This window comes from Siniperca chuatsi, linkage group LG21 (genome assembly GCF_020085105.1).
Source record: "Siniperca chuatsi isolate FFG_IHB_CAS linkage group LG21, ASM2008510v1, whole genome shotgun sequence".
NCBI classification, from domain to species: Eukaryota; Metazoa; Chordata; class Actinopteri; order Centrarchiformes; family Sinipercidae; genus Siniperca; species Siniperca chuatsi.
This window is the reverse complement of record NC_058062.1, coordinates 14,577,782-14,604,455: the sequence shown is the minus strand read 5'-3', so window position 1 is coordinate 14,604,455 and position 26,674 is coordinate 14,577,782. Positions and strand designations below refer to the sequence as shown.

The 26,674-nt window shown below is 40.2% G+C and overlaps 2 protein-coding genes across 5 annotated transcripts in view; both read right to left on the bottom strand.

Moving 5' to 3' along the window:
- Window positions 1-16,623, bottom strand: part of LOC122869211 (septin-9-like) — a 71,300-nt gene extending 54,677 nt beyond the window's left edge. Inside the window, exons 1-3 of one of the 3 annotated variants that reach the window (XM_044181961.1) lie at window positions 16,301-16,623; window positions 14,251-14,301; window positions 4,705-4,767 (exon numbers count right to left, since the gene is read on the bottom strand). In XM_044181961.1, the coding sequence (XP_044037896.1) occupies window positions 4,705-4,767; window positions 14,251-14,301; window positions 16,301-16,322 (136 nt within the window). In that variant the 5' untranslated portion in view covers window positions 16,323-16,623. Of the gene's footprint in view, window positions 1-922; window positions 1,075-4,704; window positions 4,768-14,250; window positions 14,302-16,300 lie in introns of those variants that run through there. The other 2 variants (XM_044181962.1, XM_044181966.1) reach the window with 2 other exon arrangements.
- Window positions 16,624-22,059: 5,436 nt separating this feature from the next.
- LOC122869371 lies at window positions 22,060-25,583 on the bottom strand. Of its 2 annotated transcripts, XM_044182312.1 has the most exons (5): window positions 25,025-25,583; window positions 24,544-24,894; window positions 23,915-24,030; window positions 22,732-22,862; window positions 22,060-22,244 (listed from the first exon to the last, which is right to left on the bottom strand). In XM_044182312.1, exons 1-4 carry the CDS (start codon window positions 25,089-25,091, stop codon window positions 22,776-22,778), a joined length of 621 nt encoding a protein of 206 aa, XP_044038247.1. In that variant the 5' UTR covers window positions 25,092-25,583; the 3' UTR covers window positions 22,060-22,244; window positions 22,732-22,775. The 2 variants fall into 2 exon arrangements, with proteins under 2 accessions (XP_044038247.1, XP_044038246.1); XM_044182311.1 differs by lacking the exon at window positions 22,060-22,244 and having other exon boundaries at window positions 22,320-22,862; window positions 25,025-25,578.
- Between the last annotated feature and the right edge of the window lie 1,091 nt (window positions 25,584-26,674).

Sequence of the window (26,674 nt, the reverse complement as noted above, 5' to 3'; positions counted from 1 at the left end):
AAAATACCATTGACAAGCAGACAGCATTGCCTCACTAATGACTTTAGCATAATGTACAACACACACATACACAGACAGACTCTTATCAATTCAATATGCATGTTGTTTTTACGGAATCCAACGGAGAAAACAATGTCAGAGGGGCAGAAAAAGTAAGGATTTTTATTTGTAAAGTCGGCTTACTCTTTGCTAGTGGACTGAAGCAGGGCTTTTTCTATCCTGTTAGCTAAAGGAGGGACTGACTGATGGCCGAAGTGGGATCAGAGCCACAAGGGACAAGAGTAGTACTGTTTAAACAGAGCTCTTTCCTGTTTTCACACCAAAAAAGAATGGGAGAATGCAGATGGAGAAAAAGAGAGAGCGAGAGAGAGAAATGTCTAAGAAATGAGTGCTGTTTCTGTGTCACTTCACCACAGAATCAGACCTTCAGAAAGTTGAATGAATGTCTTACTTTCATGCAGATGAAAAATGAAAATGTGTGAAGACAGTCACAAGACAGAGATGGGAATGGAAAAGAGATAGTGACTGAGCAACAACCTGTAAAGACAAAAACATTTAACTGGAAACAATGGGACAGAGGGGGTGGAGATGGTGGGTGCAGACAGAGACAGAAAAGCCTTCAAAGACAACAGGCACAGAACAGACAAAGACAGATAAACCAAAACAGGTCAGCTAAGCTGTTACACAAACCCTGCGGAGCTCCCAGCTCCAGCTCCAAACCCCAAAGAAAACAAGCAGTCAGCAAACAGGACAGAATGAGAGAGTGGAAAATACCATAGAGGGGAAGAGGCAGGCTCTTACAGAATAGACACTCGATCACAGTAAAATAGGCTGATTGAAGAACTTTAAACTACACTTTGTTTTCCATTCAGAATAGAAGCATGAGCTCATCTGGGCTGACAGTTTCCGGAGTTTGTCTTACCTGAGAATTTGTCCCCCTCCATAACCAGATCACTCCCTCCACAGCCACATGTAGAGTCTGCTCTTTGACTCCACTCTCCTTCTCTCTCTCTCTCTGTCTTTTTTTGGACTTCCCTCCCTACCTCCCTCCCTCTGTTCCTCTTCCTCCTCTTCTTACTCTCTCTTTCCTTTTGGGCTCTCTGTTCTCCCTCCCTCTCTCCCCAGTTTGATTCCTTCAGTGTGTCTTGCTAATGAATTCAGAATTACGACATCCCCATGTGCTGATCATATGTTGAATTCGCCGCTCTCTTTTTCTCTCTCTTTCTCTCTCTTTCCTCTAATGAGACCAAAAGACTGAGGCAGCATTGTATCTTGAAAATAGAAACCATTAGCTCCACCATGTGACATCCATACAGACTAAAATAACCCACTCGACTTGCAAACTCTTCCTTCAGCTAACTTATAATGTTCCTTGTGTATGTGTGTGCGTGTGTGCTGTGGCCTTGATTCATTTGATTTCAATGGCAATCTTGTCAAACTGGAGTGAAAGACATTCTCTGAACTACATCTAGACTTTGACTCTGCCTTTGGAAGTTTGTGGAAGGATAATAGCCTGTTGAAATGATACTGACACGCAAAAACAATACAGGACGGAAGCGGGGGTTAATACAGGAGAGGCTGTGTGCTTGTGCGCGTCTGCGAAAAATGACAGCAAGAGCGAATATTTGAGACAGAGAAAGAAAGAGGACTAGTGAGTGTGTGTGTGTGTTACGTGACCTGTCTCTGTGTTCAGGAAACTCAGATGACCTCTGACCTTCGGCACGTCGCTCACACTGTGCCGGAGGTCAGATGTCACATGGCAAGCATCTGGGCTCTGATAGAGAAATCAAACACACTCAGACATGTCAGTCTGATGTCTTGTGCAACACACATCGCTCCAGTGAACTTGTGTATTGCATGTTGACCTGTGTGTACCATTTGTTTGTGTATTCATGTTAGCATTTAGTGTGTGTTTGTGTGTGCTTGTTTTTCATTTATATATCTGTCTCTGGTCATATCTTCTTTAATTAAAGCCAGCTGCCTAATTTTAATGAATTGGGTGATAAAATGAAATGCGAATGTGCGAATTGGCGGCCCCAAATGGCCAAAATATGTAACTCTGATGGCTTGCAAGTTGCCATAAGTAAAGAGCATACAGTTTACAAATCTAGCAGGAGGTGTGGGGAAGGATTAACATACAACTCCAAAGTAATTAAGAACTAATTCGGTGCACAGTCTTGATAGATAAACACTGAAAATGGAGGGTTTCTGACCCAGGCGGTCTGTGATGTTTCACACTAAATAATACAGACATGAGGGAAGGAGCGCTCACTCCCTCCTGTTTATAATAATTTCTCACATTCAGTTCATAAAATCATTGCCAATTTTGGTGGATGGGATGCTCTTCACTAGTTCCTCTTTTGGCAGTTCTTTTGGATCTAAGATGATAAGGTGAACACATTTTAACATAAACTCTAGCTCCGATACACTATTTGATATAATAACCTTAAAACAAGAGGATATTATTTCACCTTGTAGACATACAGCAGGATCTGCTGAATGCCAGATGGGAATTAACTACACATAGATCAACAATAGGGACAGTGTTGGATAGAGCTGTGTGTGTTTACGTGTGTGTGTGTGTGTGTGTGTGTATGTGTACATGAGGTTACAGTAAAGCATCCTCCCAAACACCCACCTGCCGGCTCGTAAATCTACCCTGTTGGCAGATGTTTTGTATGGGGCATCTCCCTCCAAATGCTAATGTGTGCGCACACGCACACACACACACACACGCACACACACACACACACACAAACACCCACACACACACACATGCCCTGTGGCGACTGCATCAACGTCAGGGAGGTCTGCTGACAAGCAGGGCCTTATCCGCAGCCTTAAGCACTTCCTGCACAGATACAACCTGTATCAGTGTGTCTCCGCTTATGCATATCTGCATCTGTGTGTGTGTGGGTGTGTGTGTGTGTTTCTGTCTGTATGCATGCTTTTGTGTGTGTCTGTGTGAATCTGCTCACTTCTTACCTGTCTGTCACAGATAGTAAAACACAGAAGCTCAAGAACTCTGCTCTGATGCTGATAAAAATGAGACCAAAATAAAAAAGATACACTTATGTGGAGCATATTTTTGATTTTGTGTACACTCAGTATGATAATGTGCTCTTACAGTTTTCTCCAAGGGTTTAGGCAGATTCTGAGCATTTGAAGGTGGATACCTAAAAAGGGTCACATTTATTTTTATACACTAGACTGGGAGGAAGCAGGAAATACTCATGCTCACTCAAATCTAACAATAAAAGTCCTCTTGTGTCCTCAAAACACTGATGATGCTCATGTTGCTGTCCTCCTTTGCTCTCAAAACTTCACAACCAAACATACTCTACGGATACTTATCTGTGTAGCCACACATACGTATACGCAGAAATACAACTCTTGCTGTTTCACAGAAAGAGGTACATTTGTGAGTCCTATAGTCCTTTTATGTGCTCATTTTAGTTAAAGGTGTCAAAATGATCATGAAAGGAAATGTTCTCACGTCGCAAGTCACAGCTTACATGCTGCAAATTTGAAGAAATGGGCCACTGCATGACACACGGCCCCTCAAAGGGTGAGTTTGTGTCGTCACATACAGTCTATAATCTGTGTGTGCAAACCAAGTGTGTGTGCGTGTGTGTGTGCATCAGTCCCACTCCTGTCTTCTCTCTCCCTCCTCTCTATGTGCTGATGCTGCAAAAGGCCCTTAGATGCTTCAGTGGTGAGCCACAGCCACAGCCTGCATGCCTATACAGTGTATTAGCTACATGCACACACACACATGCTTGCATGTGGATGCACAAACACAAAAGTACACAAATGCACAGAAGTGCACAAATTACACAATTATAAGTGTTCATCTACTTGTTTTTATGCACAGTTTGAAATTGCTCATTAAAAACCCTGAGGGCATCAGAAAAAACAGAAAATGTGATTTTAGAAAGTATTGCAAAAATATTATTATTAATTACTGCAGTACACAGTGGGTGTAGAGAGATACAAGAAATAAAAATCTTACCCAAAAGAAGTAGCAGAGAAATGTCATGATATACCAGAGTGAGAGAAGAGCCACTGCTGCTCTTTTAATTATGTAATCTTGGCCAGTCTTCGGTTGTACTTAGTTGACAGAAACACAAACAAATTTTCCAGATTTACCCAAAAACCCAATTTTCTTTTGATGGCTTTTGGGGAATTTTGCTTAAAATTTCCTCAACATTTGGTACTGTAGACAAGAAAGAACCACACATTTATGCACACAGAGACTAAAAACACACACATATACAGACATGGATGCAGTCACTCAGACATCAGCATGTCTTCTTTTCATTGTAGAACTCTGCCTTTCCTCTGTCTCTAAAACTGTCTTTATCACTGCATCTGTGATCTTCAGTTTACCTTACCTTTATAGGAAACAGTACCTGCTCTGCCCTCAGTGTTACCACATCCCTCTGCTGAAGGTCAATGACACTGACTTATGTAATACTTAACAGGAATAGTGAGTGATTAAATGGAAGCTGGAAAAGGCGGTGTATGACTTTGACAATGACCAAATTTGGATGGATGAAAGATACATAGACATCCGTCAGTGGACAGTCATTCAAATATATGGATTTTTGTACTAGGTATATGCATGTACTGAATGTAAGGATGAGAAGGATGAATTGACAGATGTATGTATAGATGAAAATGACAGGGTTGCAGTCTACTTACTGGGACTGGTGATGCCAGATCCCTCTCTTTCTGTTCTCCTCGCCCGAGCGCTGGCTGATCTGGCTGTAAATGGGGACAAGGACAGAAGGACAAATAAGTAAAATCTCCTAGAAAGTCAAGAGAAACTGTACTACAATCAACAGATGTACAACTGCGCATTCATCTACATTAACCTCTGTTCATCACATGTATAAGCACCAAGTGGAAAACGATTAATTCACATTCTCAGTGGAGCTAAATAATTTACAGTTGTCATGTGGAAAAACAAAGTCTACCAATGTTTGAAGCTATTTTTGTTTGACCACAGAGAAACTGACATTTGGCTATTGAAGGAAAGCCAGACATTTTTTCTCAATTTCATTTGTGGTTTGTTTGTATTTTACTGTGTGGATGATGTGAAAATAACTCAGACCAAACTTGCATGTGGAACAAAATGCATGAAGTAGCATAGTAATAAAACTGCATGGCACAGTGTGACAACTCTTCAGCTATAAAAAATCTATTGTGTGTCACATTTGTTTGCATATGTAAAATTGTGCTGATGGAGAACCCTTAAATATCTGTATGAGGCTTTGTCAGGTGATTATTTTTACGTAAAAAGTTCCCAAGCAATACACATGTTGAATGATCAGAGCCACTATTTTTAAATAAATGTCAGGCTTTAACATATTCAGAGTTCAGATTGTAACAATTTGAAGTCTGCAAAATAAGCCTAGGTTATTTTCTAGTACTGATTCTGTCTTTTCAAAGGATTGACAATTGCAGGAAACAACTGAGGATAAGAAGCAGACAGATATGTCTCTATGCTGACCTCAGTTACCTGATACTGTTCTGGTCAGTGTCCTGTACACTTAGATTTTGAAAAACCCAATGGTCTGCATCCTCATTCGTGCTCATCCAACAGCTCCCAGCGGCAACAACCAGGTCCTACATGACACTGGCTGGTTTGGGAATCAGAGGAATGCCACTTCCTCTTGGCTGACGGTCTGGTTCCTGACACTAGTGGAATGCTCTGGGTAATCTCTCATTGATCAGCTCTGGTGTGTGTGCGTCTGTGTGTGAATGTGTGTGGTCAGGTCTGCTGAATCACCAGCCATTGCATGAGAGGGGAATGATCCAAACAGGAACACAATTGTCTCTTCAGATGGGTGATTCAGCTCCATTAGAAAAATGGTGATGTCTATTTTCTGTAAAGAAAATTACTAAAAGATATGTGTGACTGTATGCTTTAATATTTCAAGGCAGTATTCATACCAAGAGCAAAAAAGTATCACAATAGAAATTAGCCTTTTTAACTTAATTGGGCTATTCTTCATGTTTTTTAAAACCATGTGTTTATGAGGCAAGCTTCAAATGCATTTGTATTTTTATCCACGCTGGCGGCTCTACAGTCTGTCGGTCAGACGGTGAGTCGGTAGATTGGTTGGTCGTTTCATCACTTTGTTTCAGACTAAATTATCTCTTGAATTATTGGATGCATTGCCACAAATTCTTGTACAGAAATTCATGGTCCACAGACAATAAATCCTTATGACTTTAGTGATCCCTTGACTTTTCCTTTAGCGCCACCAGCAGGTTCACATTTATGGTTTTGAGTGAAATGTCGCAACAACTATTGAATGGATTGCCATGAAATTTGCTACACACATTCATGTACCCCTTGGGACGAACTGTAATAACTTTGGTGATCCCTTAACTTTTTATCTATCGTTATCAGCAGGTCCAAATTTGAATTTGTCCAGTACTTTGGTTAATGACCAAATACCTGCAAAATGACATTCCCATCAGCCTCAGTTGTACTTTGTGTTTAGTGCTAATCAGCAAATATTAGCATGCTAACAGACTAAACAAAGACAGTCAACATGGTAAACATTATGCATCAACATGTTAGCATTGTCACTGTGAGTATGTTATCATGCTGACTTTAGCATTTAGCTCAAAGCACCACTGTGCGAAAGTACAGCCTCACAGAGCTGCTAGCATGGCTGTAGACTCTTAGTCTTGTTTGATTAGTGAGTACATTAAATCAATTAGTCAACATTGCTTGATGCTGAGAATAGCTTGATAAAACAGTGACGTGATTGACTGTTTCTGGAACAGGTGATGGCACAATAACAAGATGCTGCATCTCTCTTAGATCAACCACACAATCGTTCTTTTCTTTTCTCCACTTCCCCCGTACTCTGTTCTTCTACTGCATCAACCCAGTCAGTGCTGTTCAGATGAGGTAAGTTCATCCAGTGTCTGGTGAGTCAGTTGTCCCATCCTGTTTTTAAGTTGCTAGAAATACTTCCTACCGCAAATCAGTGTGCAACATGACATTCATTTTCTCCCAATAAAGCAAACATAGTGGTTTTCCGCCTGTGTTGTCACTGGTTTCAACACAAAGACAGCTGGTCCGAGGGAAAGGGAGTGAATGTGCCACTATATGACTGGAAGACGTGAGTAAAGCCACTGTAATGTCTGTGTGTGTGTGTGTGTGTGAGAGAGAGAGAGAGAGAGAGAGAGAGAGAGAGAGAGAGAGAGAGAGAGAGAGTTTGAAGTCGTTCACTTTTGAGAGAGGAAAGTAAATAAAAGAAACTACTGTTAAGTGATGATGAAATGTGTAGCATTTGCTTCCCTCTGTGTCTGCTTTTCTGTAGAAACTCCTTCAGTATTTGGGCATGCCCCCCTCCCTGTCTCATGCAGGGGTGGCGTGAAGAATGTGTGCGTGCACACACACACGTTGGAATAGCATTTATCAATTTATCAATTTACTATTTTTGTCTCCACTACTCATATCTACTTTAACTACTAACATTACAGTATCTTACAGATTCTTACATTTCTGTGTTTAAAATGTTTATTTAAAAGATAAATAGACCTACCAATCACAGCACATACACCATACAAATGTTAAATAAAGTATAGAAGCTTTATTTAACATTTGTATGGTGTATGTGCTGTGATTGGTAGGTCTATTTATCTTTTAAATAAACATTTTCCTCAAAAATAAAGTATTTTCCCTCCAAAAGTAGTCTACATACAAAAGAAAACAATGTACATTTAAAACACAGTCACAGTATAAAGTACCAACAACATTAAAATAAATAAGCCTGTGTGGACAAAACATTGTACTGACAAAATTGTGCAAAACTTCAAATCTACAATACAACGGCAAAATACGAACTAAGAGACAGATATTGTTGTTAAATATAAAAATTGATAGAATAATCTGCAGAACACACTAAATTGAAACATACAACAATGTCTATTTAAGCAAAATCGTTTTTGCACTAGCTCATTTCTACTTCTGTGGCACAATACAGCCTCTGCACGGTTTGCAGGAGGGAAGATAATAAAATAGGAAAGTGAATAAAAGTGAATAAAATTGGCAGAAGAGACTGGATGCTTTGAAAAGCGGAGATACTCTCATTATTTTGAATTTATGTCACGCAAAGATAAGAATATTGCAGTAAAATGAACCGGTCAGTGTGTATGTGTCCAGGTCAGAATAACCTGTGAACAGCAGCAAACTCAACAAAGCACCTTGCACTGAAACAGAAAACATGTCTGTGTCAAACTAGTGGCAGAAGTCCATGTCCTGCTATGGAAAATATTGAGAAAGTCTTGTAGAAACTGGTTAAGATCAATTTTCAACCATCATCACAGCATACTTCCAAGGTAAAATTTCTTTAAGCAGCTCTGACTCCAAAATGAATATAAACTTGTTTACAGTAAATGTTCGTCTAAAATTGATGTAAATGTAACAGAGCTGCTTTTGACTTCATTGTTGATTCAGAGAGGAAGTATTGACTCATTTTTTAGACTTTTTAACTGGGCGTTAAGACTGTCAAGGCTGCAATAGTCAAAGCGTCAAAACTTTTTCTCGTTTTAAGTGCACATCGTTAATCTTCCGTGAGCCAAGTGATAACACCATCAGTCTATTATGTGAGTGTGTACACATCTATGTGTGTTTTAGAGCTTTAAGTGTATGGAAAAATGACAAATAAGAGCCAGCCAAGTCTTTCAAGCCTTGCAGCCAAAAAGCATGCCTGTACCTATTTACTCTTCTAGCTGGGAATACAGCTTGAGAGAGGTGAGGTGAACACACACACACACACACACACACACACACACCCCCTACAACACAAAGGGCTTCAAACAGACCTAGCAAAGTTTACCATTGCAACAAAGTAGTGTGCCAAAGAAGCCGTAACAACACCACAAAGTTGTGTTGATAAGATGATATTTGGCAAGTGATATGATTGAAGTGATTTGAAGTGATATAATTCAACATTGCCAGTAGCTGTGTGGTTTAAAGTGAGGGCAAAGTACTGACAGACATAAAGCAAACATGCATCAGCCAAACGCAGTGAGCTTAAATACAAACTAAAGGAGTGACACCTGCAAAGTTAAACTGTATGTTGGCACAAAGGTGTGTATGTGTTTGCGTGTCTATGTGCAGAGTCTGTGGCTGTACTCACCTGCTCAGTCTTGTCTGAGGCCACGAAAACACACACACACACATACACACACAGCACATATCACTGCTTGGACAGGTTTCATAAAAATCTCCCGACACTATGATTTGTGTTATTCTTCCCCTTCAACGTGATTTGTAATCTTCTGAGGTCATATTTGCCTTGTGACACTGCTATGTGCAACAGAGTTCATTACGTGCATATGATACATGAAAAGAATTAAATGGGATAAAAGACATTTTGAGCAGTGCTGCATGTCATATTGTGGACCAGAGTGAATGTATGGCTTGTATTTACTATAGGCCTCAACTGATTGATGTCAATTGCACTGCTTTGTGAAGCCATGTATATGTTTGTGTGTGTGTGTGTGCACGTAACATGACCGGTCAAGTGCATGGCTATGCCTGGACAAACATGTCAACTGATTAGTTATTGGTCTCAGATGACTAGAGAAGGTAAACAGAGGGTGCAGCACTTTAACGTACTTGAAACACAAGAGCAAACACACACATACACATGAATGTAGGCCTGCAAACAGATACACACACAAGGGCGGAGTGGTGTACAACACATACACTACGATGCATGCTCTGTCTCTTTTGCACACACAACGATCTGAGATTTTTTGTGTTTGCAAAAGGAGGCGACGCCGTGTCTTATGTGAGCAGGAGGGCAAAGGAGGTGAAGGATCTACCTTCCTTCCTGTTTTACTTCCACCTTTCCCTTTAGGGCTAGGTGGTGTTTTAATTAAAACATTAGTCAACTGTGTGGCAGGCATTGTTGAAGTGTAGCTACAATGGATACACATGGAAGAGGTGTTTTTTAAAAAAAACAACTAATTAATATTAACTGCTGTGATTTCATTCTGCCCACAGTGATGAAGCTATCGTCACTAAACACTGTCCTCTGTTACATCTACTTGTTAACACACTTGTTTGACACTAAGTCAGCTATCACTAACACTTGGCTTTTTGGTGGGTTTAAAAAAAAAGATTAAGCGTTGGTATATACCAACACTGCAATGCAACCACAAGGGGGCACAAGCCAGTGTCTTCTTGTGCCAGTCCCAAGTCTGGAGAAATACAGATGGTTGTGTCAGGAAGGGCATCCGACATAAAACACATGCCAAATTAAAAATGCGAATCATGAAGATATACCAACAGTGCAATAAAACTTGACAGATACAGTGATAGAGGATTTTATCCACATCATCCACCCCTGCTGTCAAGTTGTGACTGCCTACTACTATTGAGGTGTTCCACATGAAGCTCCAACATATGCTGACGATTTCTATTGAAAGCCAATTCAAATATAATAATACACTTTAGGGTTATTTAAATGAGATTAAAGACACTCAAATAAAAAACACATTTTGTAAATTCTGATCCTGTGTCCCTGTGTTTATTGTTAATGTATCTCTTGTTATATATATGTTCAAATATATGCTCTCGTAACTATACCCCACCCACATATTTAGTTTCACTCAATTTTTTGTTAAGTCAAAATCACAATGTGAAAATGTTAACATCACTAATCCCTAATTCCCTTCCACCTCTGTTTCTCTGCTTACCCATCTGCTCCATTGTGTTTTTATGGCCCTCATTACACATGTTAAGGGTATGATGCAAACATAGCGTTTCACAACGGAGCGGATGGACGGGTGGAGAGAAAGAGAGCGAGTGAAAAAAAGAAAGAAAGCAAGACAAACTGAATGGCAAGACAGCAATTTTTCAAGATTGTTTTTACAGCCCAGATAAGGTCTTTACCTGGATGCGTTCTTAATGAGAGTAAGGACCACACTGAACACACACACACACACACACACACACACAGACTAATATGCATACGTGGTCACACGTACAGTATAGTCGAGGGAAGACATTGGCCATGACCCTGAACTGCACTCTTCCCAAATGAATAGCTGTTGTTCAAAGGTATGAACTTGCGACACCTTTTCCTACCTCTGCGCTTTCAGCACGAACCTATTCCTCACTCACCACACTCATTGAAAACCAATACAGCTTTGCCAGCACACAGTCTCCTCTCTGTACTCTTCACAATGCAAACACAAGCCCAAATCATATTATATAAAAGTGTTTTGAGCCAGGGTTAGACAGGATGCCGTGGCAGTCTATAAAACAATACTGGTGTGGCAGATAAAGATCGGCCTTCCTTCTTGTGAGCCTGTTAAAACCCATGCAGTCAGTTAAATAGTCCATACAGCTTTATGGGTTGAAACTCCCCCAGGAAACATGTAGTTACTGTATGTCATAGGTGAACAACTGAGTGAGTGAGCGGTTGTATCTATGTGCATGTTCAGAAATGTGAGAAAGATAGAAAGAAAGAGGTGAACCAATGTTTTTAAGAGTTTTAGCATCTGTGTGTTTGCACAGAGGACGCAAGTGGAGACAACTAAGCAAACATCACTCCATCTTAACACTGAAGCAATGAGCATAGTAGCGTGAGCAATGCATACGCTTGTACATATGCATGTGTTTGTATATGGGTGTGTATGAAAACTCTGGCCTAAGTATAAAAAAATACTGTATGTCATCATTATCTAAATGGTATGTTTATTGCTTTTATCCAATCTCTTTTGTTATACTGTTTCTGAACTATCATGTGTAATAATGTTCATTCAACTCCCCGGTAGTTGTAATGTTATAAAGAGTGGTTGCCTTGGACACTGCTTTGCTATAAATGAGATCAAGCCATTGTATGCTGCCAACAGCAAGGCTCACATGCAGCTAACAGGCATTATCTTGCTAATTCAGGAGAGCTGTCTCCACTCCAATACGCTCTCTGAACAGATATGAATCACTAACACTTAAAGTGATTGTTAGTTGCAATAAAATATTTATTCATGTCACAACAGGACAAGGTTGCTCCTGCCAACAATAGAGTTGCTGTTTCTTGTATGGGCTCTGTCTCTGTGGCCTACAGTGGTGAATGCTTCAATACAATGTAATAATATCTTCTTACAGACTCTTTTCCTTCAAGATTAGTGGTAAAATCTTTCTAATCAAGTCTATAAATTGATCAGATGACTTGAATTTAAGGTGACTTATAAGTTTGCAGTATTTCAATTAATACGGCTATTTGAAATATTTATCATTCTAATACCCACATCTAGATATCAGTGCACATATTCCACCACACATCAGAGCCACTCTGAGCCTGCCATTATCTTTTTACAGGCTCTCTCCTGGCCTCAGGCCTACAGCACAGGCAGTCTGTTGTATCAGTTGACACCCCCAGCGGCAGCAGCAGCAGCCAGCATCACAGAGCTGCATTCTTGGCTGCAGATAATAAACACAGAGCAGAGTGGACACTTCAGAGCAGGCTCCACACGGCTGAGAGGGGAGGACCATACACAGAGACAAGACATAGACTGTAGGTCTCCTCAGGGGAACTCCACATTCCAGAGTATATCAATGACACTGTGTTGCAGAAACTATAGAGTCTAGTGTAGTACAAAGTGGTGGAGTAATGCATAAGTTCAGTGCATTTAAGATAAGTTTGTGATTAGCCTACTTACCTCTAAAGAAATAGCTTAGTGCCCCCTTAGTTACTGTCGTTACACCTGTCAATCTTTATATTCTCAGAATAAAGTTTGCAATAAAAACAGGGGCAGATTTACCACAAAAAATTCTTGGTAATTTTTGAAATTGGTGGTGGACAAAAGCAGAACCCTGTAAAGACATTTTAAAATATGCACTTGATGGCTAAATCCATGATATTGTGCTAAAGGACTGATGCTAAATCTGCATGTACCGGAAGCTGACAGATCCATGTAGAGGACTTTAAAATAAAGGAGCAGCATTGTTCTTGTACTGCAGTTGTGATCTAATTAGTCCTAGTAGAAAAACATGTTATTTCATGCTAGCATAACACTAGCTGCTAACCTTACATACTTGGACAAACAAGAGAGAGGTGCTTTATTGTTCGTATTTTCAAACAGTAGCCTATGTTTCACTTTTAACGTTACAAGAGCTTTAAAGACTTTTAGGAGGAGGTCTAACTAATATGTTATTGGCTGGTTGTATGGCTGGGCTTGCTGGAGTGTAAACCCAAATCCAATATAGAGCAGGACAGAGCTGCTAATGCATGCTAGAGTTTCCACGCCTTGTTACGGTTGCTAAGCTATGATTGGGGTTTACTGAATGGTCAAACTTCAAAACCAGTTGTGAAGGTGAACATTTTGGAGAATACAGGTACATGTTGAAGGAGAAAAGGTTACAGTTTGATTTTACACACCACAAAATCCACATTTTGGTGTTTTCATTGTCATTAATTTATTGCCAGCCTGATGTTACACCTCCAACTAGTCAACTGATGTGTTCTGCGTCCTTACATTTTCCTTTCTAGCTTCTGATGCTATTTTCAAAGTTTTGACGCCACTATTTTAGATCATACCATGCAGAGTACTGTATGTGCAAGTCCATGTGTTCCAATACCTTATTAGTCCATTATTCACAGGCTTCGAGGAAGCCAAATTGAGGGTTAGACCATCCTCGGCATGCTCTGCTAGATGACAGGGCAAATATGTCTCAACACAGTTTATAGCTTTACTTTCAAGTTACCATCTAACAATAGCTTTAGGCTCTGAATCAAAGCATCGCTGACTCTCCAGTATAAACAGGCTAAAAGCCGTAAGTGAGGCATATGTCACATAGGTACAAGTAGTGGAATTAAATGTGTATGTGTGTGTTTTGAGTAGGACATAAAAGCACATACCAGGAGGAGTGTACTTGGAAAATAATGACTTTGTGTGTGTTGGTGTGGGCTGTTATTCATACAGGTTACTCATTGATCCAGATGACTTGAAGGGAGTGGTGTACAAGGCAGGGATTGGCTCCACGAGCAGGGTTCAGCTGCGAGGGGTTGCATGAGTGAACACAGCCACACACACACACACACACACACGTATCCATATATACAACCCCCTCAAAAAACAACACATACATACAGTCTAACACTCAAACTTCAGTGCCAGATACATCATTCTGCTTGTGTGTGTGTGTGTGTATGTGTGTGTATGTGTGTGTGCAAGGGAATTTCACATGCTGACAGGCAGGCCGACCTTCCTCTCTCGAAGTCACCCCTCCACATCTCAGATGCTTGTTAAACACCCCTAGAGAGAGACACTTTGTTATACCAGACTATTTCCCAGAGTGGAGCTCTGACAAAGAATGTGACAGCTCCACACACGTCACACGGCAGAGGGAGAACACACACACAGGAGGAGGAGAGGCGGCATGACCCAACATGTGCTTGGCTCAGATGGAAAACCATCGGATGCTTCATCGCACAAAGACTCTGGGAAGAGGAGCCGGGAAAGCCAGCATTGAGCCAGCATTGAGCCAGCAAAGAGCCAGCAAAGAGTTGTGCACACTGGAATTTGAATTAGTTTTTTACTTGATAGGGACGATGCAATTTAACCTAATTCCAATACAGAGCATGAAACTGATGTGCAGCACAGAGAGTTTATAGCTATTGCTAATTTTAATCTCTTGTCCCTAGTTGGGCTTTTACATGTACAGTGTAATTAAAATATACATCTTTCAGTATAATATAACCACAATACACTACAGATATGGAAATACAATTTACATTATATATATACCCAGATACACATACCACAATACACCAATAGACCTTGGTAATTTAGAGTACAATTAGCTAAAAATGGGTACAGCTCCGGATTTTTTTTTTGTTAGCCAGCACTTAACCTTTGTTGTAAAAGATTTTATATCTGGAATTAATTTGATTTCAGTTGGTAATGTGTTCCAGAGGCCTTTATGGAGAAAGCTGACTGTTCAAATTTAGATCTACGATGTGGTATTTTACAGTTGCCAGTCACCATGCTGCTAGTTACTGTTACTGTCTTGTCTTTGGATATGTTTGGAAAGAGGCTCTGGGGCAAGACTGTTGATACACTTGAACACTAATTTAAGAAAACAAAAATGAGTAAAGCTCTCAAAGATAAGCAGATTGCATCTATTTAGCATGTAACAGTGATGCCACAGGCTTTTTGTCCATTATTTTCAGTGCCTGATTGTATAAGGATGTGAGGTGTCTGATTGTAGATGGTGATGTCATACAATATAATGCCTGATTAATTTGAAACAATTAAGGTTGGTCTTTACTGTTTTTGAAATCTTCTTCACATGTTTATCGAATCTGAGTTGTGGATCTAAGCCTCAAGGCAGCAAACATCTCTCTGCTGAGGTGTCTTTGAGCAAGGCGGCAACATTCGACTTTACCTGCACAATCAGTATAATCACAATGTAGTCCTCCAGAGATCTTTGATAAGCTGCTGGCTGTCTGATACCCCAGTTACGATAACCTCCGCTCCTTATAAGATACTATTTTGCAATAACCACAATCAGATCCAGCCAGTCCCAGAATAATCTGAAGTCTTGTGTAGATTTGATGCAGATGCATAAATCAACTCATTCTTCAGGGTATTTGTGTGGGAGGAGTGAAGGAACTGCACCATAAAACTGTCAATCAAAACAGATTAACAAGCTAGCTGTCTCCTGATTGGAGTAAACAGTATGGCATTATAGTTTTTTTTCTTCCACCAACCACAAATGAATCCTTCAACCTAGGTGTCAACCTAGATAAAAACCAGCAGCAGCAGCATGCAGACCACAAGCGGTACGTTTCACTTTCGTCTTTGTTATGTTCTTCAGAGCAAAAAAGAAACTCGAATTTTGCCTGAAGACTGAAGAATGAGCTCAGCTCTCTGTGCCACCTCACTGTCATGATGTCATATGTCAGACATCATCTGGCCTTTGGAGTCCAAATGTTTTACAACCACACTCACAGATCCATGTGTGGGCCTTTTTTGCAAAGGCGGGGGGGATTCAAAAGAAGAGCAGTTTTAAATATTCACTATCTGTGGAGGAGCAGTGATGAAACACGTATTCATGGTTAATGCTGTTAAACATTTGCCTGAAATTATGCCAATCCGTTCTCCCTCTCTGTCCCCGGCTCTGCCACACTCACACACCAATTCTTTACAAGCTGGAGCCTTTTCCTTTGATCTGTCTACTACAGCCTGATGCTATCTTATATGAAAACACACCTTTAACCATTGTCCCGTTATCTAAAAGCAACACGCTTACCTGGATATGAAGATTTCCTCATGATTGCAGATGTTTCCTGTCTTAGTCGTCAAGTAGTATTACAATTTGAAAATATTAGCAGTTGATGAGTCGCTCCGGTTTCTCAGTGTGTGTGTGTCAACCTTGTCCAGGTTGTTTGTTTTTGTACGCTCCTCTCTCTCTGTTTCTCTCTCTGTCTCTCTTTCCACTGCCAGTCCTGGACGGTCAGCTTTCTAAACGCACCTGGGCAGGTAAATGCACTTCTTATTGCGCTTCCTGAATTTATTCCCGTCTTAATTCCCACCGCGAACCACTTGGGGAGACAAGTCTGTTGGGAATAGATACAATCACACCTGCGCTCCTGACTCACACCCAGTCCAGGAGCGGGAGTGGTTTACTGTACAGTAACCGTGGGGGCTTTCACATGTCAAAGCTCAGAGTAGGAATAATGTGGTCTGGTCTGTTGCTCAACATTTAAAGCGGGCATGCGAATAACTGTCATCAACAGATTATCAGACATGATAATCATCCTTAAAAAGAGACAGATAGAAAATCTCTCTCTCTCTCTCTCTCTCTCTCTCTGTGTGTATGTATAAAACTGTATGATTTATCAAGGAGCACGTGCCGTCACCCACACACCACATGTGTATTGTGTGGACTGGCTTGTGTGTGTGTGCGTATGCCTAGTACGGGGCAGTGCGGGGACAATTTGTTTGTAGTATAAACCCTTTGGCTGGGTGAAGCCACGTGTTAGCCCACATCTATTCAAATATTCAGCTGTGGCCACGGCATTTAACCTTTTTAAATTCCGCATGTCAAACTGTAGCAACCTGCTTCTTGTTCTAAGACCTGAATTCACATCCTATCACAAAGAGCTGCAGTTCTGAGCTGCAGAGACCTCTTGTGGCGTCTGCCTGGTCTAGTGCGCTTCCTCTCAGCTCTCTGATCTTTGGTCAGTTTGGGGTCTTATCAGTGGGCATAGACTAAAATTACTATGCAAGCCTTCACATTTAACTAACTAAACAGATCGTCAAGTGTTTTCCCTCATTAAAACATTAACATGAACAACCATCTTTATGAGTGTGTCACTTACTGGAACTGATGTGAGTTTTCAAACAGGAAAAACATCATGGCAGTTCTGGGATGAGTTCTAGAATTTAGCCAAAAATACGAAATCAGTCCTGTTTTCTACAAACACGCTCTGAAAAGAAATCTGTTTTTCAGAGCGTGTTTGTCAGTAGAAAACAGGACTTCTCACACAGTGTTGATGAAGAAACACATCAGCACTGAAAACTGTGGGTGGACCTGCAAGCTGTTACTTGTCATCATATGGGTCAGCACTAACTTTAAAGTCAATGATTCTGCGATTGTTTTGCTGTGTACAGACACTTATTTAGCAAGGCAAGACTATGTAACTTTTGTAACAGCTGCAACCCACAATTACGTAAAAATCTTAAACATAATGTCAGCTATACAGAAATATATACCAAGTAAGGCTGTGGCAGCAAAACCCCTGAGTGTATTGGGTAGTGTGTGTGGTAGTTTCAGTTGCTGCGTTGGACTTGGTCTCGCTTTAAAATGTAGATTTGCAGGTGGCACAAAAAAAGTGAAGTGAGTCATCTCTGTTCTCAGAAACCAGATGAACCATGGTGTGTGCTGTGCATTGACCAGAGATGGATTGAGTGTTTGTTTTTCACTGTGAAAGGGTGACGCAGCTCTGTTATGCTGAAGATTGGAGGCTTTAGGCTCTCTGAATCCCTCTGAGGACGAAAGAATAATTTCAAAAGCTATTCTCAGTGATCACACTCATGTTGCCGTTTCTATCCTAAGCCTCAGTTCACCCACAGGGTTTAAGTAGTTACTGAATGGTGGGATATGCATAAAAAAGTAACATAGTAAAAAGAAATATGTATCTGAATAAGAAATGAGAATAATATCGGGCCACCTTTAGAATGTCTTTAATTCGAACTGCAGTCAAAAGACCATGCTTAGTCAGTTTCCTTTGTGTTCTGTAATGCTTCGAATGTGGGATGCCCTGGATCACAACATCGGGAGACATGAAACTCTGCTTAGCAACAGCAGCCAGAAACCTCATTGGGGCTTCTGCAGGAACGGGATAATATCCCATAACTGCTGATTCAGAGGCTCAGTGTCTCTGTGTTCCAGATGTATCAAACAGTGGTGGCTGCAACATAACTGTAGGACTCCCGGGTCCCATCTCACAATGCTGGATTACTAAGTTATTAATACTGAGTATTTCTGAGTAAAACCAAAAACCCCCCAGAAATCTGAAACATGCCGAAGGAGAGCTGTTCAAGCTTTTACTCACTGCAATTAACCAGCGAACTAAATTGTGTTGCATTGTGAGACTGCTGTTAGTGTTCACAGTTAATAATGCTTTTGTATTAATTTGTTTTCTATTGTTATTTACATAAAAAAAACCTAAAATATCATTGTTGTGTTTCTTTTTCCATGATATACTGTACAGTATATTTGTAGCATTCACGCCAAGGCGAATTAAGTCCAGTGTTCATTGGAGACACTTTGGTCCAGATTAAGTGAAGATTTATAGGAGGAAGAGTATGTGCTGCATCAGCACAATCAAAACCACACTGTTCACCAACCATCGTGTGAGAGAAGTTATATAATATTGTTGATCAAAAAAGAGTGTTTTTGATCACAGTTGTGCAATTCATAATAATTACATTTAGCCATATATATAGTGTTATGTGGCTAATGCACATTGTGATTGTAACCCAGCCGCTAAAAATTGACACCAAGTAATTTTAAAATGCGTTGAAAGGTTGTTGTGTAGACTTTGTATAGGGAGGCCTGCCATTCAGAATGGCTGCTGTAGCTGCTACATGTACAAGATGTGGGTATCATCATCAGCAACAGCAAGTCAGGCATTTAAGGGAGAGGAAAGAGTTTTTCGGTAAATCCTTAAACTCCACTAGATTTCTAGGGAAAAGGACGGCTAGCTTTGGTGGAGTGGGCTTAAGGCTGCAGAATTATTCAATTTGCACTTGCAGTTGCTGATGAAAACACTAATTTCTTCCACAGAGCTATTTCCAAGAATGTTTTGTTGTTTGCATGACAACAAAATTTCTATTCATGTGACATTTATTCAAAGCCAAACAATTTCTCTGAACAATAACTATGTAGACATAATTATGTTGATATGCCCTTATCAAAAATGATCAGTTAAGTTATACGCAATACATGCTGTACAAACAAATGAACTATGAATATAACGATTAGATATGTTACATTTTAGTTTAAAAGGCTGACTTGACCTTTGCAATTATATGTAATTAAGGTCATAACCACATCCTGCTACTGACAGGTGATCTAGGCCATCACAGGCTTTGACCAGAAAACATCTACTGGTGCAAGAGAGATATAGTACATGTACCGTGAGCTCTCACACTTTTAAACATTATATGACTTGTATGGAAAACACTAATCAGATACAGTTTGAAAGCAGACACTTAAGATCAAAAGCCTTTTTTCAGCCACCTACTTAAATCTCTAAAAGCACCTAACGAATGTCACAGTTTCCGCTCTGACCTATGTTACAGAAAACCGCTCAAAAGATTCTTTAACCGCTCAAAAAACACGACAAGGGAGTGATGCAGCCACATTTCAAAAACTGTTTTTTTAATTTACCTTTGATCAACAGCACCTGTGTGTGTGGATTAACAACTCTGAGACTGAGGCGTCTCAGAGGTTACTTAAAATAGCACCTATTGGCTGTGTGAAACTGTAGCAGATTATTATCTAAGTGTTACACAGTATTTTTGTACCTCAGGTTCTGACGTACCTTATCATTTCTTGTTTCCTGTTAGTACGTAAACTGCTGCTGTTGCACAATCAGGAGTTTTCTGTCTGCGCTTGTGCAAAACGCTATTAATTAATACAAATGGGTGGATAAAATGGGACATTTGAGTTAAAAAAGAAAACAACTGCCATTGTGACATTCTGGTGAATGTTCTTAGTGGTTAGCTATAAATGTGCTTACATAGTTTTTCTTGTAAGAAGGGTCTCAATTTCCGTTTGTGTGCAACCACTCATGAAGGCACAGTTTCCATGTCTCGGTGGACTTTTTACGAGTGGCTCCCCTACACACACACACACACACACACACACACAACAACAACAACAACTGCATACTCGCACCACTTTAGCCTGATACTTACCCCACATGCAGGCGTAAACACACATTTCACACTTCAATGCTTTGGCTGATCTTTGCTGCTTGGTGAAGGAAATTAAAAAGTCACAGCCTGTGACCACACAGAGGCAGTGCACAGGTAAACATTCTCTTTTCTTGCCTTCTGCTACAAGAAGAGGGTTTTTTTTCTTTGTGACATTTTAATGTTGACTCATACAGTATCTCTCGGCCCTGAGTTTGGATGAACTGTTGATTTACAGTGTTTGAAGATGCAATGTTTGCAGTAGTGAACACATGCACTAAGCTCGACTTGGCACTGGTTATAAATTATTGCGCTGTTTTTCAGAAGGTTGTTTCGTCTTGTGTGGTTCAACATTAACTGTGAATTGTTGGGGGAAAAACATTAAAAAAGATTGGTAACACTTTATTTGAAGGTGGGTGCATAAGACTGACATGACACCTTTCATGAACATGAAGGAGTCTTTATGAAGGTTTATGACTTTTGTCAATAAGTGTCATTCGGTCAATTATGTCAGTCATTGTCAAAACCAAGCACATATGACAGTATAATGTAATGTTAACACATAAAGCTAAATAGTTTCTTTAAGTTTAATAATTAGGCCTGCTATGGTATGTTTATGACAGGTTATGTTTTCTTGGTTAATGTCAAGTTCTCATAACAAAGAAATCTCAAACAGTGTCAACTTTGCATTAAAAGTGACATAACTGACTGAATGACACTTAATGACAACAGTCATAAACCTTCATAAAGACTCCTTCCTGTTCATGACAGGTGTCATGTCATGGTTATGACGCTGTCATGTCAGTCTTATGCACCCACCATCAAATAAAGTGATACCAAAAGATTTTATTTAATTCAAAAACAATTCACTGAATTCTCCTGCGGCATAATAAAAGAATAGTGTTTCAGTCATTATAGAATCGCTTCCAAAAACCATAGTGAGAAATGGATTGATTTGATGTGGGATGTTGGTGGATAAAGTGATTTTTTGAACCACAGACTAGTAGCAAAATGATTATGAAAACAGTAGATGTTTTATCTGTATATCTTGTTTGGTGCCCTGGCGTTATCTCTCTTACAGTAAGTCAGTGTAAGTGCAAGTTTACAATAAGACCCAGGGATGTTACTCACTCACGTCACTACCTGTTCACTTTTTCAGTTATCCACATATTTCCAATGCTGCTATGCTGCTAATGAATCACTAAAGTCTGAAGTTGAAGCTCAGAGATAAGTTTTGAGTGGTTGACTGGGAGTTCAAAGTTGTACTCAGAATTAGAAAATTTCATGGTTTACCAGCCTGCCTGAAATCTAGCCTTTATACAAAAAATAGTATAATAAGTATATTTATGCTCACACCCAAACCATGTGTCTGATTAACACCATGACCATGCAGAGTAAATGAAGTGTCATTTCATCTAGTGACCTAAATATCTAAATATTTAGATCACTCAGTCTTTCAGACATTTCTCCCCTAACTTTTCTCCTTTAGTTAACAGCATAAAATCAGACTGTTACTGCAGGGGCAGCCTGTCCCTATCGCTTTCAGGAAATATTACAAAAGAAAAGACTAAAAGACCTAATTTCTGTTTTTTCCTTTTCATTTATTTGGACTTGAATTAAAAATTGTACAATATAGAATTTAAATGTGAAATGATTGCAGATAATTTCATTCCCTTTTTGTTTGTTTTTTTTTCGTGTTGTGTCACATCCTGGCTTGGTGGCGGTACCACAAAACCACTGGATGGTTAATCAGCGAGCATCCTGGTATTCTGAAAGGACATGTCACCAATTAAGATATTTCATCATCCTCAGTTAAACAAGGAGTTAATTATTTCAGACATGGCTATTAGTCCCACAAATGTATTGTTTTATTTATGTAGATGGAAAATTACAGTTATTATTATTACAATACATAGTATCTATCTTCAAATGGACCCTGCCTTTAGTAATACAACAAATCATCTTCAAAAAGTGTATAAACTTAGTACAAAAATATAAGAAATTACTGAAATTAAAGAAAACATATTTACATTAAAAATACATATCAGGGTCACATGTCAGGTTACAACCCAGTTTTGTGTTATGTATTTTCAAACATTACGCTGAACAGTTGATTGGCAGTGCAGGTGTTCCCATGTTGCACCTTTTAGCAATTCATGAACCTTAATGTCTTAGGTCTGAAGAGATGCCTTGAGTCGCTGAGTATGTGGGAGAACATGCTGAGTTGCTACAGAGTTACACATGCATCACTTAAACCTCAGTGGTGCAGAGATGGAGTTTCAGGTTGCAGGCTGATAGCTTTAGCGTCTGAGTGTTCCACGCATGTCCTCATAAACATCATTGGTAGCAACGTGTCTTGGTGTCACTGTGGTGCGCAGAGTCTTGGTCTGGTGACAACACACATTGTTGTCAACACGTTAGATGTAGGGCAATTATACAATAAGTAACAGGATAGTCATTCAAATGTGGCTAGGTGTACCTAATAAACACACACACACACACATACATATGTGTGTGTATATATATATATATATATATATATATATATATATATAGAGAGAGAGAGAGAGAGAGAGAGAGAGAGATATAATATACGTTCACATTCATTCTTCCATCCATCCATCCATTTTCTACCGCTTGGTCCCCGTTAGGGGGTCGCGGGTGACTGGAGCCTATCCCAGTGACTTCGGGCCTTAGGCAGGGCACACCCTGGACAGTGGCCAACTCGTCGCAGGGCGAACACAGACACAGACAAGGACAGACAACCATTCACTCACACATTCATTCAATACGGGCAATTTAGAGTTATCAATTAACCTACACATGCATGTCTTTGGACGGTGGGAGGAAGCCGGAGAACCCGGAGAGAACCCACGGTAACACGGGGAGGACATGCAGACTCCACCCAGAGAGATTGTGTGATGTTGGTCCGGTCCGGGAATCGAACCCACGAACCCACGATCTCCTTATTGGGAGGCAGGAGCTGTAGCCGCTCTGCCCACATTCATTCTTTTTACTATGAAATACTTATTTTACTATGTGTTTGTCACACCAGTACTGAGAATAACAGGAACATAGAAACAGCCCATAGACAGAGATTCCATCAGGGCTTGTGAGTCATCAAAATACAATCAAATAAAGAAACACACACAGGCACCTACAAACACACACACACACACATAAAAGTTTGTTTCACTATCCCTGTGGGGGACAGTCATTGACAAAATGATTTCCCTAGCCCCTTACCCTACCCTTAACCATCACAACTAAATGCCTAACCTTAACCTAGTTGTAACCTGTACCCTAAAACCCCTCAAAAAGCAGTTGCTACCTGTGGAGACCTCATGGGTTAGTGTGCATTCAAGCTAAAGTCCCCACTGGGATATAAGAACATGAAACACACACACACACACACACACACACTAAAACACATGGGTACCTTGAAGATGAGCCATATGAAGAAGACCGTGAGGATGCCAAGCAGCACAGCAGCAGAGATCACAACAGGCACCAGGACCAGATTCTTACTTGATGTCTCACACTGCTGCGCTGTATCTGTTAAAATGCACAGCGTGTGTATCAGAGACTCAAGCTGTAAAGATTTCATGTTTTCATTTTCCTCACCACCATAATGTTATTGTCTGTGGCATTGGAATTTGTTTTGGGATACTTCTTTTGCACATTGCTTAGGCAACTTTCCAACTGTTCCAAATAATATTGTTTTGGAAGAATTACAAATACTCCACTCAAAATGATATAAAATCATAATTCTGTAAGTTTAGTATGCATCAGACACTTTGCATTAGTATGTGAAATCCTGACCTTTACTCCCTGAACTGAATAAAAATAGTCAGTTAATGCTTGAATTATTTTATATCTTTGAATTTGTTACATTAGTAGCCTGCTGTTACAATGCATTGTTGCACTTTGTTGTAATGCACATGTTGCCCTTCTATATGCTTGCTGAATGAATCATTGTTAAATTGGCATTTACAAGAAAATTTTGTCCTGTGGAATTATGATGAAGTTGAATTGTTAGAACTAAAGGTTCTGTGAGATAATACATACCTTGATGAGGCCCATCTGTCACCACCAGGAGCACAGACCCTTCGCCTTTTATGGTTACGACTTGACTGGACTTCGGGTCAAACCTTTTGTACTCGCACCAGTACGGTCCCGTGTCGCCAGAAGTCAAGTTTTTGATGAGAATGTCCACGTTGGGGAATTCTCCATTTAACTGAAGTCTGCTTGTGAATTCTGTGGCAATGGTATTTTTGTCTGAGTTGCTCTCTTTGAACAAAACCTGGATGTCCTCATTGAGACCCTTCCTTAAATTCAGCATCTCTTGGTTCAGTTCAGGTGGTCTGCACTGGATAGTGACGGCTCCTCCAACATCTTTCCATACCACTCCACTGCTCTCTACATAGATGGACACAAAAACTTGCACAGTTATTCCTTTTCATCTCACTTTACATTTGATAACACTTTACAAATTCATCCTGCCTTACATTAATTACTACAAAATACATTTCATGTAATATAGTCTTACCTGGGTTACTCAGGGCTGTGCAGGAGACACAAAGGATGGTTATGAGATTCAACCAGACAGCAGACATGCTGACAGTGACTGTCAAACAAGGTTCACTTAAAGGAAATGTGTGTGTGTTTTCACCCACATCATCCAATACAATTACTAACAGCAACACGTGACCTACATTAAGTTTTCTGATGTGGGCGAGCAGGTGAAAGCACAGACAGTCACATATAATGTCAGTAATGTGAGATTAACAGACTCATAAAAACTTTTCGCTGTGTTCAAACAACTCCTGCCGGAAGTGAAGACGGGTTTTTTGCTTCATTAAAGCTTTAGGAAAGATATCATCATCACTTGATATGTTTTGAGAGCTTGCACTAGTGCAACTGCAGTGTTAGCAGAGGTTGAAAGTTCCTGTTTTACAGCAACAGTGCCTGTCAGTGGCAGAAGAACAAACATGTCTGAGGATAACCAGAGTGCTTGAAAACCATTTAGATGAGATACAGTTCTACAGTAAAAAGAAGAGCTTGTATTTAAACTGGCTGTCACAAAAACTTAAATCTTTAGACTGGCTATCATAGAAAAGAATGTGAGAGTGAATGGTTGTCTGTCCTTGTCTGTGTCTGTGTTAGCCCTGCGACGAGTTGGCCACTGTCCAGGGTGTACCCTGCCTAAGGCCCAAAGTCACTGGGATAGGCTCCAGTCACCCGCGACCCCTAACGGGACCAAGCGGTAGAAAATGGATGGATGGATGGATCATAGAAAAGGTTTCAGTCGTAGTCATCTGGACACTGTTTTCAGAATCAAGACGTTTCGGCTCCCATCCGGAAGTCATTCTCAATTGTGAAAAAATTGGACAGGAACTGGAAATTTAAGCTACTCTGAGTTACATAAGCCCTGCCCTCAGGAAGGAATCTGCCTGAGTATCTGTTAATTAGCTAGTTTCACCTGAAACTGACCTAATAGTTTCAAGATGGCCCAGTAATCAGTAATCAGGCCTATTGTTTTCTGGCTGCATCTACTTCATCACTGTTAAGTGCCTGATTAGCATGTGATAGGCGTAACCAAGGTGATAATACACTCTGATAGACTTTGGGCAGATTGAATCTCAGACCACCATTTCTGTTCAAAGAGGGGTTCTCTTTCTTCACAAAAATGGCTTCCTTGACGCCCCGTTCAAACCAACTCTTCTCTCTACTTAGAATCTTCACCTCGCTGTCTTCAAATGTGTGGTTTGTAGCTTTCAGATGCAAATGCACGGCGCTCTGTAATCCTGAGTTAGCGTGTCGTCTGTGCTGATAAAGTCTTTTGTGAAGTGGCTGTTTGGTCTCGCCTATGTACCGTTCTTTGCAGTTTTCCTCACTGCACTGAATGGAGTAGACAACATTGCTCTGTTTCTGTGTGGGTAACTTGTCCTTAGGGTGAACGAGTTTCTGTCTTAAAGGCAGGCAACACTTTAAGACAGCGCTGTGCATTTGCATCTAAAAGCTACAAACCACACATTTGAAGACAGCGAGGTGAAGATTCTAAGTAGAGAGAAGAGTTGGTTTGAACGGGGTGGTTTGAACAGAAAGACAGCTTATATACAGTACATCGCAATGTGAGATTGGCAGCTCTAATCTTAACTAGTGATTGCAATAATAATATAAATGCATTGCATGAAAT

Coding starts and splice junctions, on each gene's coding strand:
- LOC122869371 (XM_044182312.1), bottom strand. CDS start 25,091: ATGTCTGCTGTCTGGTTGAATCTCATAACCATCCTTTGTGTCTCCTGC. Junction 24,895..25,024: donor CACAGCCCTGAGTAACCCAG/GTAAGACTATAT, acceptor CCATCTATGTAG/AGAGCAGTGGAGTGGTATGG. Junction 24,031..24,543: donor GACAGATGGGCCTCATCAAG/GTATGTATTATC, acceptor GCATTTTAACAG/ATACAGCGCAGCAGTGTGAG.